The sequence below is a fragment of the Stegodyphus dumicola genome, chromosome 5 (assembly GCF_044657685.1).
Source record: "Stegodyphus dumicola isolate Sdum_Otavi_A_Nest chromosome 5, ASM4465768v1".
Taxonomy (NCBI): Eukaryota; Metazoa; Arthropoda; class Arachnida; order Araneae; family Eresidae; genus Stegodyphus; species Stegodyphus dumicola.
This window is the reverse complement of record NC_140772.1, coordinates 195,305,459-195,324,504: the sequence shown is the minus strand read 5'-3', so window position 1 is coordinate 195,324,504 and position 19,046 is coordinate 195,305,459. Positions and strand designations below refer to the sequence as shown.

General features: G+C 33.1%; 1 protein-coding gene across 1 annotated transcript in view; it reads left to right on the top strand.

Moving 5' to 3' along the window:
• Positions 1-19,046, top strand: part of LOC118186876 (uncharacterized) — an 81,913-nt gene that overhangs the window by 39,844 nt on the left and 23,023 nt on the right. Inside the window, exon 3 of the mRNA XM_035357045.2 lies at positions 15,303-15,347. Coding sequence (XP_035212936.2) covers positions 15,303-15,347 — 45 coding nt within the window. The remainder of the gene's footprint in view (positions 1-15,302; positions 15,348-19,046) is intronic.

The window sequence follows — 19,046 nt, the reverse complement described above, 5'->3', positions numbered from 1 at the left end:
CATTAAAGGTCATAATATCTTTGAAATACTGGTTTTTGTATAAACCTTAAATACATTTGTTTCCATTTACAGTTAATCTGTTATAATGACTTTACTGAGTGAGGTAACAGGCCTTTTGTATTTTGAATGAATGCATTGCTTATTTAACTATCTGTTTTCTTATATACTGTATGTTTGTATATACATCATTTTAAAACATTTTCTGTTCTTGTTTGTGCTGATTATAAGTACTTCTGGTAACTGGAATGTGTGAAAATATTTAAGATATTTTTGAAATATATTGTTACACATATTAATTAATGCTGCAGTTGAGCTTAATTATATATTTTGGAATGATTAAATTAGTTTGTACTTGGCTATTTAATTAACTTAAGCTTCCTTCTGTTTTATACATATATAGGGAAAGAGACATAAATAGATAGATAAAGATATAGATACATCGATAAATGTATTTTTAACAAAACTTTAATTTAAAAAATATATAAAATAGAAATCTATTATTTTCTCATATCTACTAATATTGTTTTTATGGTAAATAAATATGTTTACTAATGTACGCGCTGTCATTTGATACAAAATTAACCAGGTGATAGCATTTATGAAATCGAAAAAAAAAAGAAAAGAAATTGCAATCTGAAAACTTCCGATTGATACCTAAAAGCTCACAAAAGAAGTTGTATTTAAAAATTTCGAAAATATAAAAACGTTTAAAAAAGGATTCTGTACCAGTTCAGTCTAATACACAAATGATTTAATTATATAACACTATATAACAGAAAATTTATTCCATTAATTAAAATAAAGTTGCAAATATTCATAAAAATTACGAGTTGGCTATATTATAAATTAAACGTGCTGTAATTTATGTCAGATATTTTATCCCAAAGATTAAAATACAGATTTAAACTATATAGAAGTGCTTTTATTGTTTTTAAATCAGTTAGTGTAACATATTGATCAAATTTAAAAGAAAAACTAACATGTTTAAAAATTAAGATTAACTTGAATACGAGAGTATATGGTTGCTTTTACAACTGAGTGCGGGAAAGGGAATCTTATGTCTTAAGTAAAATAAGGCTATAAAGTTATTCGTTTATTGTCCTTTTTGTGCATACTAACTTAGAAAAATGTTTTTAAATATGTTTAGTTATCTCTATTAATCTTGTAAAATTGACTGAAATTTTGATTTTATCATTTAGATGCATAAATATATTTCCTTTCTCTGCTTAATTTCTAAGTCCGAACATTTCTATTAAATATAAAATTACTATTTTTAGCTTCATTGTTCAAACACTTATCAAACTGTAAGCGTTTGGGTTTTTTTTTCCAAGAGATGAATTAAATCTTCAGCTACCTTTCTGGGGAATTATTCATTTTAATATATGATGTACATCGGAACATTTCTCAACAAAGGACCTGTAAAAATGAGTTGTGAGTTTTCTCGAGTGAGAATCCATTCTTTCTCACTACCTCCGGAAACAGAGATACTGAAGATAATACGTATACCAAATTGAAGTCTCTTTTTGTGTCACAGGTAGTTAAAAGTCACATTCCTGTAGTTCTTCCTCAAGGGGTCTGCGGGATATAGTGATTACATCTGCCAATTTCAGAGTGTGGAAAAACGTTTTACATTGCAATTACGATATTTTAATCAAAGTTAACATTCAGTAACTAAAGATTAAAATTCAGAAACTAACTTCGCTGTGATATAACGTTTTTCGGAAGATAATGAAATTTGTGCATTAGTACCTGCTAATTTTTGCTTTTTCAGGAGTAAAACAAGAACTGCTGGTATAATATTCGTAACTTTCCATGCGTTGGTATGAAAGATACAGTTTGGCGATTAAAACAGATTGCATCCAATTTTTTTATCCCCTTAAATTTACTTTCTTATTTCCTTTGTTTCACTTGCACCTGTCAGTATTACTCGCAGTTACGATGGAAAAGAATATAAAAAGAATTCAGTTCCATGTCGCATAACTAAATGACATCGCATTGCTCCTACATTGGAGAAAAAAGAAATAGTCATGCATGAAGTTGAGTGGAAGATAAATTAAAATTCTACTGTTTCACGAAGTGTCAACATTAGCAAGGACTGCTTCTAGATTCTTTCTATTCTTTGTTCGTCAGCTTCCGAGCTTGATGATGTCGATTTGTTAAGGGTTGATTTTATGTATTAATCTAAAAGAATACACCTTCTTCTATGCATAAAATTATTCCACAAACTAATATAGTCAAAAGTCTTTACTCCAGACTCGTCGGGACTTTAGCGATTCCGGTTTATCGGTTTTTCCGGATTATAGATCATCAGATTTAATCTGGTAAGATGGCATGCAGAAATTATAAAATTAAAAATGTGAAACCGTAATTTATGAAATAAAGAGCAATTATTATCTAAAGGCTATAAAAATTTACAAAAAAAAAGCTTAATATTTATTTGTTTACTTTATTAAACATTTCTTTCAACGCACGCATGCGTAAAGCATACATTACACATAATCGAAACTAGAAAACTGCAACCAGAAATGATGTGTATTCGTGATATTTATAATGACGAGGAAACTGATTTAAATTATATCGGAGTACATCGAGATGAAACACTACATTTAGTGAGGAATTATAAGCCGAATAAAATAAAAACATCTGCCTTGAAGATGAGGATGGTGCTGACAGATCAACTTCCAGTTCATTGCTCGCCGCGACGTTTCCTCTCCACCCCCCCCCCCGCAGAGCAGCGTGAAATTGAGAAACAGATTTCGGAATGGTTAGAGAAACAAATCACCTCTCTGTCACTTTCTTCATGCCTTTATCCATTTTTTGCGACAATTTCACTTTTTGTTTAATGGACATCGAAACATGCTTTCGCTTTGTAGAAAGTTTGCACAGAAAGTTTGTAGCTTTGAGGTCCGGATTATAGATCATTCCGGATTATGGACGTCGGGATTAAAGACTTTTGACTGTATTCGGAAGTAATATTTTCTGCATTTAAAAATTCTATATGAAAAGCTGCGTGAAAAAAACTGGATCGAATGTGTTTGTAGTGAAACTAATGTCGTGTGTTTGCAATCTTATATGGACTTCAACCGCCATTAATTATTAGTTAAAAATATTTCTGCAAAGAAAACTCCAAAGGTTCTTAGGAAACAGAGAGCACGCTTAAAATAAACCTTGTAATCTCTCGCAAAAAGGTGAACGTTTTTGTAACTCCAAGGATCGCATTTAAGAAACGCGAGTGAAAAAAGATAAAAATACGAAAGTCAGCCTTTTATTTTCTATATTCACTAAACAAAGAATGCTAGAAATAAACAAAAATTTATAGTGCTATAATTACTAGACGTAGACTGACCTCTGAATTCTTCTTCATAAAATATAACCTTGCGGAAGACTCGTCTCGAATGAGCGATTCTTTATAGATTTACATCGCAAATAATAGGACGGGTTTTGCTGGGAAATTAGTTATATGTCTATTTTAATAACAGATTTTAATAACATCGACCTTCCAAGCTCAAATAGTCAGTAATTTTTCTGACTTAAAACATCATTATAAATTGCTAACTGCACTTTGATTTAGACATTACGTTTGAAACAGCACCATTTATTATATTTGAGAACTGCTAATTTCTCAGCTAATATTTTCAGCAATTTTAAAAGGATTATTTTAAATACATGCATTAATATATGTGTTCACTACGGAAAGTAAAGAATTACTAGCCTGTAAATACAAAAAGTGTTGCTGAGCTCCCTTTGCATAATATCTCTAAACATCGGTTAGTATAAAATTTATCGACTATGAGGTATTAAATATTAGTTTGTAGCTAGCATATTTACAAGCTCTAAACTGCTTGTAAATATGTAGTTAACTGCTTGCAAATATGCTAACTGCTTGTAAATATGCTAATTGCTAACCGCTTGTAAATATGCTAATTGCTTATAAATATGCAGTTAGCATATTTACAAGCAAATTTAGCACTCATAATCTTGGAACTACTGGTAAGCAGCGACCCCTAACATGTATAAATAAAAATTATTAGCAATCCACACGGTGTAATCATTGATTCCGTTTTTGTTTGGAGGAGACAATTATGTTTCATATGAATGTATAGAAGTTTCTCTCATTATCAAAACAGTTTCAATTTTTATTACATAATTTACACTGCAAAGATAAAATATGTGTCACTTTCCATGCTTTAAGTTGTAAAGAGAAGGAAAACAAGAAACCAAATTTGAAAATTTCAGATTATAATCTACCACCTGACAGCGTTTAATTAAGAAATTTCGAAAAAATGTGTTTTTTAGTATTTTTAAAAGTATTTTATAATGTAAACATAATAAAAACTAATGATGGTACAATTTACTTAACATATAGTATAAGGTATTTCTCCCACTTTCCTGGTTTCGTGGTGTAGTGGTTCTGCACGCTGTGCTGGTATTCCAGAGGTCCGTGGTTCGATTCCCAGCGAAAGAAATTGCTCAATTTTCATCTCTCCGGCTTTTCCATTTAACCTAATGTCTCTACAGTGGCGCCCGAACTAAAAGGGTTGTGGATGATGACTCTCCACACCCAGCATTTGGCGTCCCCTAAAAACCCCAGTTGCCCTTTAAAAGGGGGAGTATATAAGGCATTTCTCCCGCCTTCCTAGCATGCCTTCGTGGTGTAGTGGTCAGCAAACTGAGATGGTATTTTCAGAGGTCCGTGGTTCGATTCCCGGCGAAGGCGTTGCTAATTTTTCATCTCTTCTGCTTCCAAAAATTACCTAATGTCTCTACAATAGCATTAGAAACATCCTTTATTAATGACAATAAATTTAAGAATGCTTATAATCCGTTTGATATATTAAGTTAAGTACCTTTCAGCTTATATTAATCAGATACATAATTTAAAAGAGAGAACTTTTAATAACTACAAATAAGAGTGTTTAATTAGTAGTTCTTGATCAGTTCTTTTTTTAAATACTTTTTAGCGCAAAAGGGCCCAGAGGGGCTATTAGTCTCGAAATTGCATTTTGCGTCGGTTCACTATAAATGTCTTTCACTTTTCAAATTGTTGCCACCAAATATTATCGCCTTATATTACATTTAAAGAAATTAGATAATGAAGAATTTGCATGAACGTATGTATGTTTCTGGCACTGTGAAAAAACAAGGGTACCTAGAGCCATCACATTTTGAATAACGTAGTTCTGTACCCAAACACGGGTACCTGGAAACCCAAATTTCGAATTTGTTGTTTAGCTGTCTATTTCATATTTTGTAAAATTTTAACGAAATTTTGATTAAAAATCTTAGTGATTTGAAAGCAAGCAAAGGCAACACTGTACGATTAATATATATATCCAGCGTTCGTAAAAACAGCTCAATTTGTTAACCAATAGCAGACTGATTCAGCAAAGTAAAAAATCCGCTATTCGTTGGAGCGTGATAACAATGAATTAATGCCTTACATTTCGAGTATAATGATCACATATGTAAGGGCTACTTTTAAATTCTTTCTTTCTGCATATCAGACAATTTAGTCAGGATAGGACTTTATGTGAAAACAATATACCTCTTTTGAAGTGTAATGGCTCTGTTCCTTTTATTATTATGTTACCAGACATCACTTTATTAGCTATTAGAACTGACATGCGTGCTAATCTATCTCGAGGAAAAAGAAAGAAAACTTCAATACTATTTCACAGACATCCGACGATTATTTTCCTTTTTCTTTATATTCAGTAATCATTTATTCTAATAATTTTTTAATTTTTGACACATAATGAGTACTTAACTTGCAGTACTTGAATAGCATTCGGTTATTAAGCTTATTATGCATTTCCAATTTTCTGTCGAAATCAGCAGTTTTAAAATATAGCAGTGTATACTTTTTCTTATAAACAGCTACTTCCTTCACTCGTCTCATTCTGCAGCTATGAGTCTTCATAAAGATATAGATATAAAAAGGAAAAGATAAACACGAATGACACATTATAAAAGGAAATCGATCACGGAAACTACAAAGGTACTTTAAAATTCATTCATTTCCGGACAATCCTTTTCATTTCAAAAAGAATGTTAGCATCTTAAGAGCCATGCAACAACTGCAGTTGCCTTCTGTTATTAAATAATGTATACTGTCCTTGACACTCACATTAAAACGTTAACATTCCATTAAATCAAAAAAACATTCTGTTGGAAAAATGCCAAATGTGTATCTTTGTTCTAAACTCTGTAATTAGTTTTGTCCGGAATCCACTTCTAAAACATTTTAGGATTTTTATTTATACGAATTTTTCTTTTAATAATTCTTCTGTTAAGTAAATTGTCTTCTTGTTTTGTAATATAAAGATGTGTTAGATATGTTGTATCAATTAAAGCGGAATTATCGATTCTGAATAATCGATAAAAGAATTGTCAAGTACGAATTCAACTACTTTGATCTGAAAAATTCTATTGTCTACTTGTTTTTAAATCAGACTGATTTTCTGTGAAATAAGAAAGCTCAATTAATATCTAAAGTTGACAATTAATATTTAAATAAATTTTTATTGTTAAAATATGCAAATATTTTGTATTTTTTTATAACGGGGAAGCTGTAATTTTTTTAAGGTGATATTGATTCTACTCCAACAAGAAAAACGTATATTTAAGCTCTCACGACAGAATTTATCCGCGGCAAGAAAACAACAATACACTGTAGTGCTCAATAAACGTACTTACTAAAAGTACTATGCTTCAAACACATTTCCTGTATTACCACCATAAAATAATTTTCCTGTCTTATTGTTTTCTTTCAGAATTCTGGAGTAGATACGCACAAAATAACGTCTGATATCATTATATATCTGTGTCCAAATATTTGGCGAAAAATGTTTTATTTTAGTTCTATTTGAAACGTAAAATATTATTATCTAGTCACTATTAAAGTAATATCCGAAGGAAAAATGCTTTTCTTCCAACGATCCTGACGTTCCTGGAAGCTTTAGTAGAAATCTCTTTCGTATTTATCGTAGAATAACCTGTCACATCGATTGAACAACTTAAATTGTTTAAAAACTTTGCCTCTATCTTATTGACAGCGATAGCAACGGTATCACAGGGGGAAGCATCTGACATATAAAAATGATATGAAATGATAGGGATCCGTTTTTGATCAAAGACATGTAAGCTATTTTCTCCCTCCTTTCTGCATGCCTTCGTGGTGTAACGGAAGCCCACTGGACGCGTATTCGAGAGGTCCAGGTCCCAGTTTCCGTGAGGGCACTGCTCACTTTTCACGTCTTCCACTTCAAAAAATTCCTAATGACTCTACAGTGGCGCCCGAACTAAAAGGTGGTGGATGATGATTCTTCGCCACCAGGATTTGGCGATATGGTCCCCTAATCCTCAGTCGCCTTTTAAAAGGCGACAATATAAGGTAATTTCGCCCTCCTTTCTGCATGCCTTCGTGGTGTAACCGATAGCAAACTCGGCACGTATTTGAGAGATCCATGTTCAAGTCCCGGCGAGGGCATTTCTCATTTTTCACCTTTCCTGCTTTAAAATAACCTAATGACTCTACCGACACTTAAAAGTCTCTGATAAGAATGTGACGTTGTGACAAAAATATTTAACCACGTTTGAATTAACTTTGTAATCGAAAATATTTAACCACATTTGTATTACGATATGAGCTTCGTTGTCCCGGATGATGTCACTTCTCATCTTACTTTGGTAGAGAGTACGCAAAGCCCTTTAACAACTAAATACAAACATGGCAGGTTTCACATACGTGGCATCACTTTAAAGTAAATTATGCATTTCTCAGAGCAGGAAATAAAAAAATCAGTAATGCCCTCACTGGGACTCTTGTCTGATGCCTTTTCAACCAGTGGAAGATTAGCCGAAAGGGAAAATAGTGTGCTTTAATCCAAATTTTTTTCCTCTCACACAGCAGGGGAAATGAAGCAGTAAGTAAGTAGAAGTAATTAAGTGCTTCCCATTCATCCAAGACCTCGAAATTTTGCCCGTCATAGTCGGACGTTAACTGTTTTCTAAGTCCGATGTCTTCAAGTGCCTTACATTTGGCGACCGTTTGAAAAATGTAGCATATCATTTAAAAACACTAATTCCTACACAACGCACTACTTGCATTTTCTCCGTTTGGTCTTATTTTATTATTTGAAATAACTCAGCATACAGTAGAATTTATATATATTTGATCATGTTTAAAAAACTAAAGTACAGAAATATACTTGAATCGGAACTATTAAATGTGATTCTTTGTGATTTTGTTTTGAAAAACACCTAGGCCAATTAACTCAATGAAAACTAATATGGTAGATTCATAAATAATTTCCTTGCTTAATAAGTATTAAAAATAATTATTTTATTCAGCTGGTTTGATATTTCTGTCTTCAGCTCACTATTAAAAAGAAGAGTAACATAATGGTAAAGCTTTTAAATTTTGTTCTTGGAAGACGGTGAATTTTAATTTACAGTTATTTTATTAAAATATGTGTCATGACTCTGTTTAATATGTGTTATGACACCTCATTATTATTTTTTAATGAAATGAAAAAAAAGCTAACACGTATGGAAAATGGCTGCATTGCGACGATTTAGTTTAACCTCATATTCGATATTTCAGTGCTTACTGATATTTCGGTATCTATCTTTCTGTATCTCTTTTAAGATCTGGCCTTTCGGGAAGCGCACAGTCAGAACAGAGCTGGTGACTTTTCACTGTGTCTTATAATTACCAGAGAGACAGAAAAAGTTTGAAAAGAACCTTTCTATTAATCCAAATAAAGTTTAATAGACGGCACCAACTTATGCTTGCAGAAGCTAACACTTTTGGCTTAAATCAAAGAAAATGGATAAACTAAAATGAATGAAATTGTAGAGTCATTAGGTTACTTCGATGCTGGAGGCGCGAAAAATGAGCATGGTTTCCCCTCCCCGAGACTCAAGCCTGGACCTCCCGAATACGCGCCGAGTGTGTTACCTTTTCACCACGAAGGCATGCAGAAAGAAGGGAGAAATTGCCTTGTAAACTTCCCCTTTTAAAGGGTGACTGGGGATTAAGAGACTCATTCGCCAAATCCTGGGGAGTGAAGAACCTCCCTTTTTAGTTCGGGCGCCACTGTAGAGTCATTAGAAAAATTTTGAAGCTGCGAGACGTAAAAAATGCGCAATGCTCTCGCCGGGTGTCGAACCTGGACTTCTTGAATAAGCGCCGAGTGTGCTACCGTTACACCACGAAGGCATACAGAAAGAAGGGACAAAATACCTTATAAGTTTAAGTATAGCCTAACGGCTTCACAGTAAAACTAGCGCGGAAGCTAGTTCTGACCGAAATCGGCGTAAAGATGCCGAATGGCGAGAATAACACAACGCCGTAGAGTTCTAATCAAGAGAATTAAAGTTAGCGACATCAGCTTGATGCAGGCAGAACAGGCTCTGATTTTACCCTCAAAAACATTCCTTTAAATACTTCCTTCATTCTACCTACTTTGAATATCGCGCGCGCTGAAAATTTAAATTCTGAAAGGAAGCTAAACGAGGCTTGATAGAAAAGTAACTTAACTTAAAATAATTGGTTAGAAAATTAAAATTAGATCTCATCCTTTTACTGAAACAGAGTTTGGCCACTTCTGATATATGTTGCTAAGTTGGAAAAACTATCTAAAAAGGATCTCGAGCTACGATAAGTACATTGAAAAGAACAGGATGGATATACGCCTTTCAGAGTAGCTCTGCCAGTTCGCTTCAGGTTAACAAAACTTAATTGCAAAAATTATAATTTCATCGATTCATCGAATCGTCGACAAGATATCGTAGTTAAACTTTAAATACAAGTTTGAATGTGAAATACTATGTTTCTTTTCTTATTCAGTTCCCCCTTTTTCCACCTTCAATAATACTCATTCTCGTGCAGTAATTTTTAAAATATGAATTATAGAAGTAATGGAATTATATTGTTATATGCATTCATGTGCATTCGACTATACGGGCCCTCTTAATTTCTTGATCTTATTGCTCACTCACTATATTAGACACTAAACTATATACAGTTTCAATATAAGAAATTGGAATTCTTCAAACTTCTCAGGGAAAGCTTTCTATACCGTAGACAGTATACGCGCATACTACATTAAACGAATTTTTGGGCAAGAGTGATAATGAAGATCCACTATGCAAGCTATTGCAGCCAGATTATGAAAGGTATTGTCCTGCCTTATTTTTAAGTACATCTATGTGAAAGACTTTTATTTTCAGTTTAAGTTTAAATACAGTTTATTTTTAATCAATCTAAAATTCGCATGAGTTTTATTTCATTGTTGGGTTATTTCGTGGTTGAAACAGTGTAGAAAATGTAAAGACAATTTTCTTTCATTTTAATTTAAATTATAGTTTATTTTAAGCCTGATCACATTCATGCGAATTGTATTTCACCATTGTTCGGCTGCTCTATCAAAGAAAACAAGTGTTATCCATTAATACTCAAATTTATCGAGTTATCGCCAAAATGTGCAAGCAAACTTCGAAAATTGGACATTCGGGGATGGTTGTGTGTTTTGTTGCAGCTTATGCTGACTTGTCTGACGTAGTTAACCCGAGCCTACGAAATTCTCGTGGCAAGAACCACAAGATTACGCCTGTCGTTGGTAATAGCCTTGAGCACCTCCCAGGTAGCAGTGCAATTTGGCTCAGTTCCGCCCCCAATTTTGATGGAGAGCACCCCGGAGGGACGGTTCCTAGGTTCTCCCAACCCTCTCCCATTCCAACAAACCAGACGAGAGGACTTTAGAGTGCAGCCATACATTTATAAACATCCATGCCTTCTGCGGGATTCGAACTCGGGCCCTTCGGTATGGCAGTTAGCAACCTAACCACTACACCGTTTGGGCTGCACAGTTATGTGTATGGATACCTTAGAGACGAGAAAAACCAGGTCAATGTTGCTAGGTGTCCGGTTATTTGAGTCTGTTTCTTTAAGCGGAAAGAGAATTTTAGGTTGAATGTGCATTATTTTCCTTTCAGGGTCAATTTCCACGGTTAAAAGTGGACATCACCCCTGGATCTGAACTGCGGATATTTTGTCTGCTAGAAGGAATAATTGTTTCATGAATTACATCGCGACGGGACCTGCTAAAGAGAATTTCAAGGGCGATTGGAGAGCCTAGGACACAGTCATCAAATCCAGCAAGTGGATTCAGTTTTATCGTTCCATACATTTTAGTTCAGTCGCTCCTTGTAAATCGATTCAAATTTTTAAGGGGGAAGAGAGGTAAGAAACGCAAGAAGACAGCGAGGGCAATCACCGAGAGTTGCCTCTCAATTTGTCAGTGTTAACCAAGCGTACTTCCAGTTACGTTACGGAGGCAAGTGCTAAAGAAAGAGAAAATTCCATACATTCTTCCTTACTTAAAGGATGACAGGAGAGAAACGGAAACCAATCACCAAATCAAAGTGGTGACGAATAATCATCCATTACATTTTAGCTCATGCGCCTCTTGTGAAGTTATTAGGGTTTTCGATGCAGAAAACAAGGCAAATAAGTAATGTTCACACGGAGACTTGAAGTTCGCAATTCTCGACTACTAGGCGGACGTGCTTCCAATTGCATTATTACCACTTAAGGTAAGGTAGGAGAAAATACTTTCCGTAGACTTGTGAGGAAAGACGTATATCAATTCACTGAGTTTGGCAACTCGATAACAATATCGAATGATAACATTAATCGAGATCACATTAAATGGTGTCTACTGTAATGTTCTTTTTATATTATGAAGTCTCTGCATTATCTAGCGGAGTGTAAATGTTTCTCAGTCTGTTGCTTAATGTTAACTATTGGCAGTGTATGTGTACCCAGATTCATTATGCCTAAAAAATTCTTCATTTTTATTTATTTGGTAGGTCCAGCGTTAAAGTATAAGAATGAAATTAATTTCATAAGCATTAATTCAAAATAGCTTTAGTTAAATCATCTTTAAAACTATGATATAGTTTCAGCGTTAAAAAGGATAAATTTTTAATCAGTCGAAAGTTATTCTGGGTATCCTTTATCCTCTACTAATCCCAAAAACTTTTATCTTTTTCTGTTATCCTCTCTTGGGCAGTTCTTTCACTTTCTAATCTCATAGGTTTCTCCTTGTTTCGCTTTTAATTTCATTACCACTTTTCTTTTCCTCTTATCTTTAGAGCTGTCAGATTATCGGCTTTCATTTGCCAGTCTTCTATTTTTCTTTTTCATACATTTATATTTTAAGCTTTTGATATTCCATTGTATTAGATAGTGCATTACTTTGCAGATTAAACCAACTATTTTTAACAATAATCTGCTTGCGGAAAATCTCTTAATGTATCTTGACTTAGATGGAAATATAGATCATAACAAGTTCTTTTGTAAAGCTTATAGATAGAATTTATTTCGTTGTTTATCAGTCTGAATGTGTATTTATATTTAAACAAATTCAACATTAGTATGGCTCTGATTTTATAGAGAAACCTTACGCATTTTAAGACATCTAACACAGATCCCTCTACTGCAAGCAATTTATATTTATAAATATAAATATATTTATGTATATATATAGTCCTATTTTTTGGAAAGGTCTGAGTTATATAAATGGAATAAAAGGTGAAAACAATAACTGATACGTTATCTATGATGAGAAATCGAGATGAAAATGTTAAAATTTATGAGGTACGGCTTTCAGAAAATTTAAAACAGTAATTAAAAATTTTAAAGATTTAATTAAAATAATAAAAATTTAATTAAAAATTTCAGAAAATTTAAAACAGTAGATTTCGATGAAACCAAAAGATTCAAAGAAATTTTGACTCGTTTATTCAAGAAATATTTTTGACAATTTCTGGAGAACTGAAGTTAAAAGAAGGATTAAGAGACCAAGAAAATAATCGATCCAAAATTTTTTAATACATTTTATGTTCTTTACCCTAAATATGTACTGCTAAAATTTTTAAAAATAAATAAAAAAACAAGGTGAAATTAGTGACGAGGTGGTGAGGTTGCTAAATGACTAACCGGCAAATAGGTTGCATAAAGAAACGTACTCCCGCCTTCCTTTCTCTTAAGCCCCTACCGTGGCCGTTTTGTTAAGACCGCTAAACACTGGTAGTTCTTCCTAGTTTTGGTTCGAGTCCAGGCGAAAGCACTGACTGTATGGTTGGTTTTCGTTGTTTTCCCTATGTGTAATATAAATACAAGCGAGTTTCCCTTAGAAAGTCCTTCATGAAGGCATCCCTCCTCTTACGCAGATAGCCCTCGTGTATTTGTAATATTCAAATAACCAAATACGTAACCTTTAAACAGAAGGAAACGATAGGTCTTGGAAAAAAGACGAATTAACTATCTCTCTCCGTGATTCAAGGAGTTATCCCTTCCATTTTTTTATAAATTAGTTTTTCTTCTTCCTCATAAGTTGAATCGCGCGTTAGTAATATTCATTATTTTTATATTATCACTAATATGTTAAATACCACGAAAGAAGCTTATGAGCATGCTTATTGTTTTCAGATTATGGATCAGTTATCATGGCAAAATAAGAAAGTATTGTGAGTTGAGGAGTTATTGCTATCCTCGTGTCCAAGAAATCTAATGAAATAAATACGCACCTGCATCTTAAATAGTTATATCTTTCTTTAATAGCACGTGAACAAATTTTTACCTGACATTAATTTATGATGATTTAATGTAATAAACATTCTTCTCCATACTTTCTGGCTTTGCCATTTTCAAAATAAACTGGTCAAAATGGCGAAGCCAAAACGTATGGAGAAAAAGGCCTATGATATTATTTTCCTATATTTAAAATAAATGTAAGATTGAAGGAGAAGGTGGCTATAATTAAAATGAATAAATGATTTTGTGTTTTATACTTTTAATTTCTGGCGGGGGGGGGGGAATTTCTAAATTTGTAGGCAATCGTAAACTGCTTAGCTTAAAATTATTTCAGGGGTTGAATTGAATTCTGCATGCTAAGATCACACTACAGTTTCTCTGAGTTGCAAATTTTGTAATATTATGATTTTTAAATTTTTGAATTTTTTGAAGCATTTCCTTAACTTTTTTATACTTTAGTGGGAAACGCTTTCAGGTGTTAGATTGCAATTTTAAATTTTAAGATTGAATTTTTTTATTACAATTGTTATTATCAAATAAGTTATGTATTATTATTAGTATTATGACTATTATTATAGCAAGCATAATTTATTATTATAACATGTATAATGGGTTATGTCATTAATACATTGCATTTGTGAATGACGGATTACTTTCTTGTTTTATTAATACAATATATTTTCAATTAGTGTTACTTATATTCCTCAGATGTCTTTGCATAAAAGCAAAGAAATAAAAGTCTAGGAGTAAGAATGGAAGCTAAATTTGATTAATTTAAAATATCAATAGAAGATATCGGAAAAAAATGAAGCTAAAGATTTTAATAAAATGAAATGCTAAAAATTTCTGGAACTCTTCCAAAAGATTTTTGTGCCATGTTTAAAAAAAAACGTTTTTCCTTCTTGGGAATTTTTTCCAACAAATCGGTCTCAAATATTTTTTCAAACATCAAACATCAACTTATTTATTTTAGCGAAGGTATATACTATATCTTAAATTCTGAAGTGCAGTTTGCCTTTTGAAATCGCAAAATATAAGTACAATATTGCTTAATTTCCTTCAGAAGTGGAGTAACAGAAATCGAGCACGAAGCAGGTTTCGACTGAGATATAAATTTTTCATATTTGATGCTAAATTCTCACCCAAGATTTTTATATACTGCTTTAGAATACATCAACTATTTAATAAAAGTGTTTTAATATTATTTATAGTGTAGTTCCGATTATCTGAATATTGATTGTCCGGAGTATTGTTATCGAAGCCCATTAACACTTATGTATATTTTAAATAAAAGTGAAATATTTATAGATATTTATTGCATATAGGTTTTGATCAAAAATATAATTTAATGTCGAAATAAAATAATTAATGATTGAAATTTACATTTACATTCAGTTGAAATAAATAACTAACCAGGAAGAATTAGGAATTAGATCCGTCCCACCAAATTCGCGTAATCAAATAGTTAGCATACCTAACCATTCGCTTCATGATACGCTATTTTTATCATTTTAGAGCATGAAATACTTTGAATTTATCATAACATATCTACACCACCCACTCATTTAAAGTAGATTAAATTGCTCATTTGTAAAAATATGAATTAAACTATTACGCTTAAATTCATGTTAAATATGTAACTAATAAAAGCATTTTTTAATATAATTCAGTTCTTAATTATGTTATTTTTTTGTAGATGTAATCAACAGAAGGGCGTCTTCCACCTTTGGTGACGAAATAAGTAAGTATAATTTTTGCTTTTTTTAATATCAGCTTGTTTCATTTAGTTTAGGAAAACTCTTTTCATGTTAATTCTTCAACAGATTTCATTTTTCAGCCATAAAATTATGATAATTCATGTACTTCAATTTATAAATTTAATATAAATTAAGTGAAATTCATATGCATCAAATATACAAGTATATTCTTCTGAGTAATATGTGATATAAATATGATTGGGAGGAATCAACGCAAAAAATACTGGATCTATCACTGGAAAATTTATGAATAGAAAGTGGGTTGGATTAGGTTTATATGTTTGTTTAGCTAATTATGACAAACATGTAAAGTTATCAACTAAAGGGGATGGATCAGGACAATAATTAAAGCGCTATAAATTTCATTCCACTTCTTGGCTGAGTTGATAGATTATTTGAATATAGTTACGAACACATGAAAGTTATTTGCATAAGCTTGGGGATGCCATCGTAGATAACTTTCTAAGAGAAACTAACTCGTATTCACGTTACACATGGGAATAACAACAAAACCCAAACATGCAGCCAGCTTGCATGAGCTCGCATGAGTTCATGTGCTTGCATGGGTTGGAATCCAAAGCGAACTATCTGTATTTAACTATCTTTAACCGCTCGGCCACAAGTGGGGCTCCACTTCATGGGAGCTGTCGGAAGGCTTGTGTATAGTGTTATTAGAAAGGTCCATGTTTTTAATAATAAAAGCAGATGTCCCTATATTTTGCGTTTTCTTTAATGGCATCTGTTCAGCATTTAGACCACGAGGCATTTACATTATGAGATTCACAAGCTAAAACAGTCATCTTATTTTTCATTCTTGCACATTATATTGCAGATTCATTAGGAGTTTTAAAGTAGGAAACACGAAAAATGAGTAATGCCCTAGCTGGTACTCGAACCTGGACCTCTCGAACTGAACCTATATACACCCCCTTTTATAGGGCGACTGTGGATTAGGGGAGCCAGTTGCCAAATCCTGGTGATGAAGAATCATCATCCACCAAAGGTTTTTTAGTTCAGGTTCACTGTAGAGTCATTTTGATGCTGGAGATGTGAAAAAGGAGCAGTGCCCTCGCCTGGACTCGAACCTCGACCTCTCGAATACGCGCCGCGTGTGCTACTGTTACACCACGAAGACATGCAGAAAGGTGGGAGAAAATACCTTATATACTCCCTCTTTTTAAGTACAACTGGGAATTAGGGGACCCAATCGCTAAATCCTGGTGGTTAAGAATTATCAACCAGCAACCTTTAGTTCGAACGCCACTTTAGTTCGAGTCATTAGGATTTTTAAATTAAAAAAAAAATTATCAATGCTTTCACCGGAACACTAACCTGCACCTTCCGAATACCGGTCGAGTGTGCTGCCGTTGCACGACGAAGGCATGTAGAAAGGAGGAAGATCATACCTTCTAATGTGACCCTTTTAGAAATCCGAATTCTATTTTTAACTCACAAAATCTTTCAAGTTTGTATTCGAGGTATCAGAAATTAGAGTTTTGTACATTTAAACTTAGAGACATCAAGACGGATCTCATAAAGTATAGAAATATTTGCAATCAAATTAGAATCCAAGTCATTAGTGGAATCCCTTAGACATTATTTATCAAACTGTTATTCTCTAGAATAAGGATGTAAAATAATTCTAAAGAGCAAACAATTATTTTTTTTTTATGCTGTAAACTAACCTCTTGATTTTTCCCTGCAAACTGAGACTCTGCAGAAGATTCATCTTAATGTTTCTTTCAATTATCCCGAAAATGATCAGAAAATGTTTTCCTGAGAAGTTAATTAGATTTCCAATTTCGACAGCAGAACAACTAAAGTACTCAAACTAGCTCGGAATGAAACGCTAATTTAGCATTAACAGTCCGCGACTTAAATGTTTCATATTTATAAAAAAAACATTCTAAATCATCACAAAAATCGATTTCACGAGATCGATAGTTTTAACAGTAGATAATATGAATCAGGGGCTCATTGTTTATTTTCTTTTCCTAGTTCCTTCTATCCACTAGCGAAGGTATACGGATCGAAGGGTTTTCATTGCATCTTTGAAGTAAAGTCCCTGTGCATTTACCAATATTCATGCTTTGTTTCCAGTATATTGACTCTGGCAGTATGATATGAGAGTTTTAATTGCATATAATGTTCAAGAATTTTAACTATGCACTTCATTTATAACATTTCATTAGCATCTTCTTTGCAAATATAGGTACATTTTTAAAAGCTGCATTAAATTTTATATTAAACACTGATTTGAAATTATGTTTTAATTAAAGCTTTTGATATTAAATTTGATATTAAAAAGCTTTTTCCTTTTTTCTGTCTTTGTTATTCGCATATGAAGTAATCAAATGGCTCGAGAACCTTTTAGGGTTCATCCCATTTCTATTTTTAACACATTACAAATCCAGCTTTAAAATACAAAAATAGGATCCGTCACGTTAATTCATTGCAGGTAAAATAAATTATCTCAACACTAATGTATTAAATTACAATATAACTTCAACAGAAAAACTGAAGATTATTAACTTATTAAAGGCTACTGTAAGTATTTTTACTTCTTTGTTAATCATAAAAGCACATCATTTTCTTCTTTTCAAAATCTACTCCTTCCTTGGATACTTCTTTCCCTTCCTAATTTCATAAACCTTTCTTTCTTTTCTTAATCATTTTTTACCACTTTTGTTTCCCTCTTATAGTTCTTAGACCTGTCAGATTACGCACTTTAGAAATGTCAATTTTGTTTTTTCATCTGAGCTACCATAATTTGAACTTAGGACATTTTATTTAATTACGCTTCAAAACAAAATACTTTAAAAGATTAACTTTTTTTTTAATTTTTAGTAGCAATCTATTTGCGGAAAAACTCATAATCTGCATTGATATAAATGAAATATTGACTATCATATATTGAATCCCTGCTCCTAACAAGCTTAAACAATTCGTTCTGCTGTTTAGCAAATTTCCTGGAACTGGAACCAAATAGATAATTTTTATTATCGCTTTTTTTTTTTTCTTTCTCGTACAGTGCTAAGGGTAACAAAATCTATCTATTCCGGCTAAAATTTCACATTGCGTTTGTTGAGTAGGGTAGTCAAAGAGGTGGATATGATAACTACATTTCTGTATATAATTTTGTTACGAAATGTACAGGCGCGGTAAGATACCCCGCAAAGCAGTTTTAGGGTTACCATAAAATGAACACAAGCCGAAAGCTATATAAACCCTGCTGGTCCGCAGTCAGTGTGTGCCTCGTCTAGAGTGCGAGATAGTGTGTCTCATCTAGTTAGTCCGTGCGGAGACGATCGAGTTGACAGCCGGCCAGCGAGTGTCGAGTGGGTCGTCGAGTGCATCGAAGAGTTTCTTATTGTATCGCGGTTAGTGCATCATCGAGAGAGTGTGTTCCGGGAAGCTCCGGGAACGACTGAACCGAAGAGTCGGGAGCTGTGCTCTGTGTGTCGTTCAGTGCTTCGCGAGTTGTAGCGTGGAGAGTCTCGAGATTACGTGGAATTCCGAGAACGAACGAGCAGAGTCGGTAACATGTAGTCTGGTGCTTTGCAGTGAAGCTGCCTCCACCGTTATTGCTTGACAGTGTGAAGGCTGTGTCGCTGATTGTTCCAGCGTGTTTATAGTAGATCTTCGACGACTGTAAAAGTGTTTTCGAGCTGTCCTGATTGATA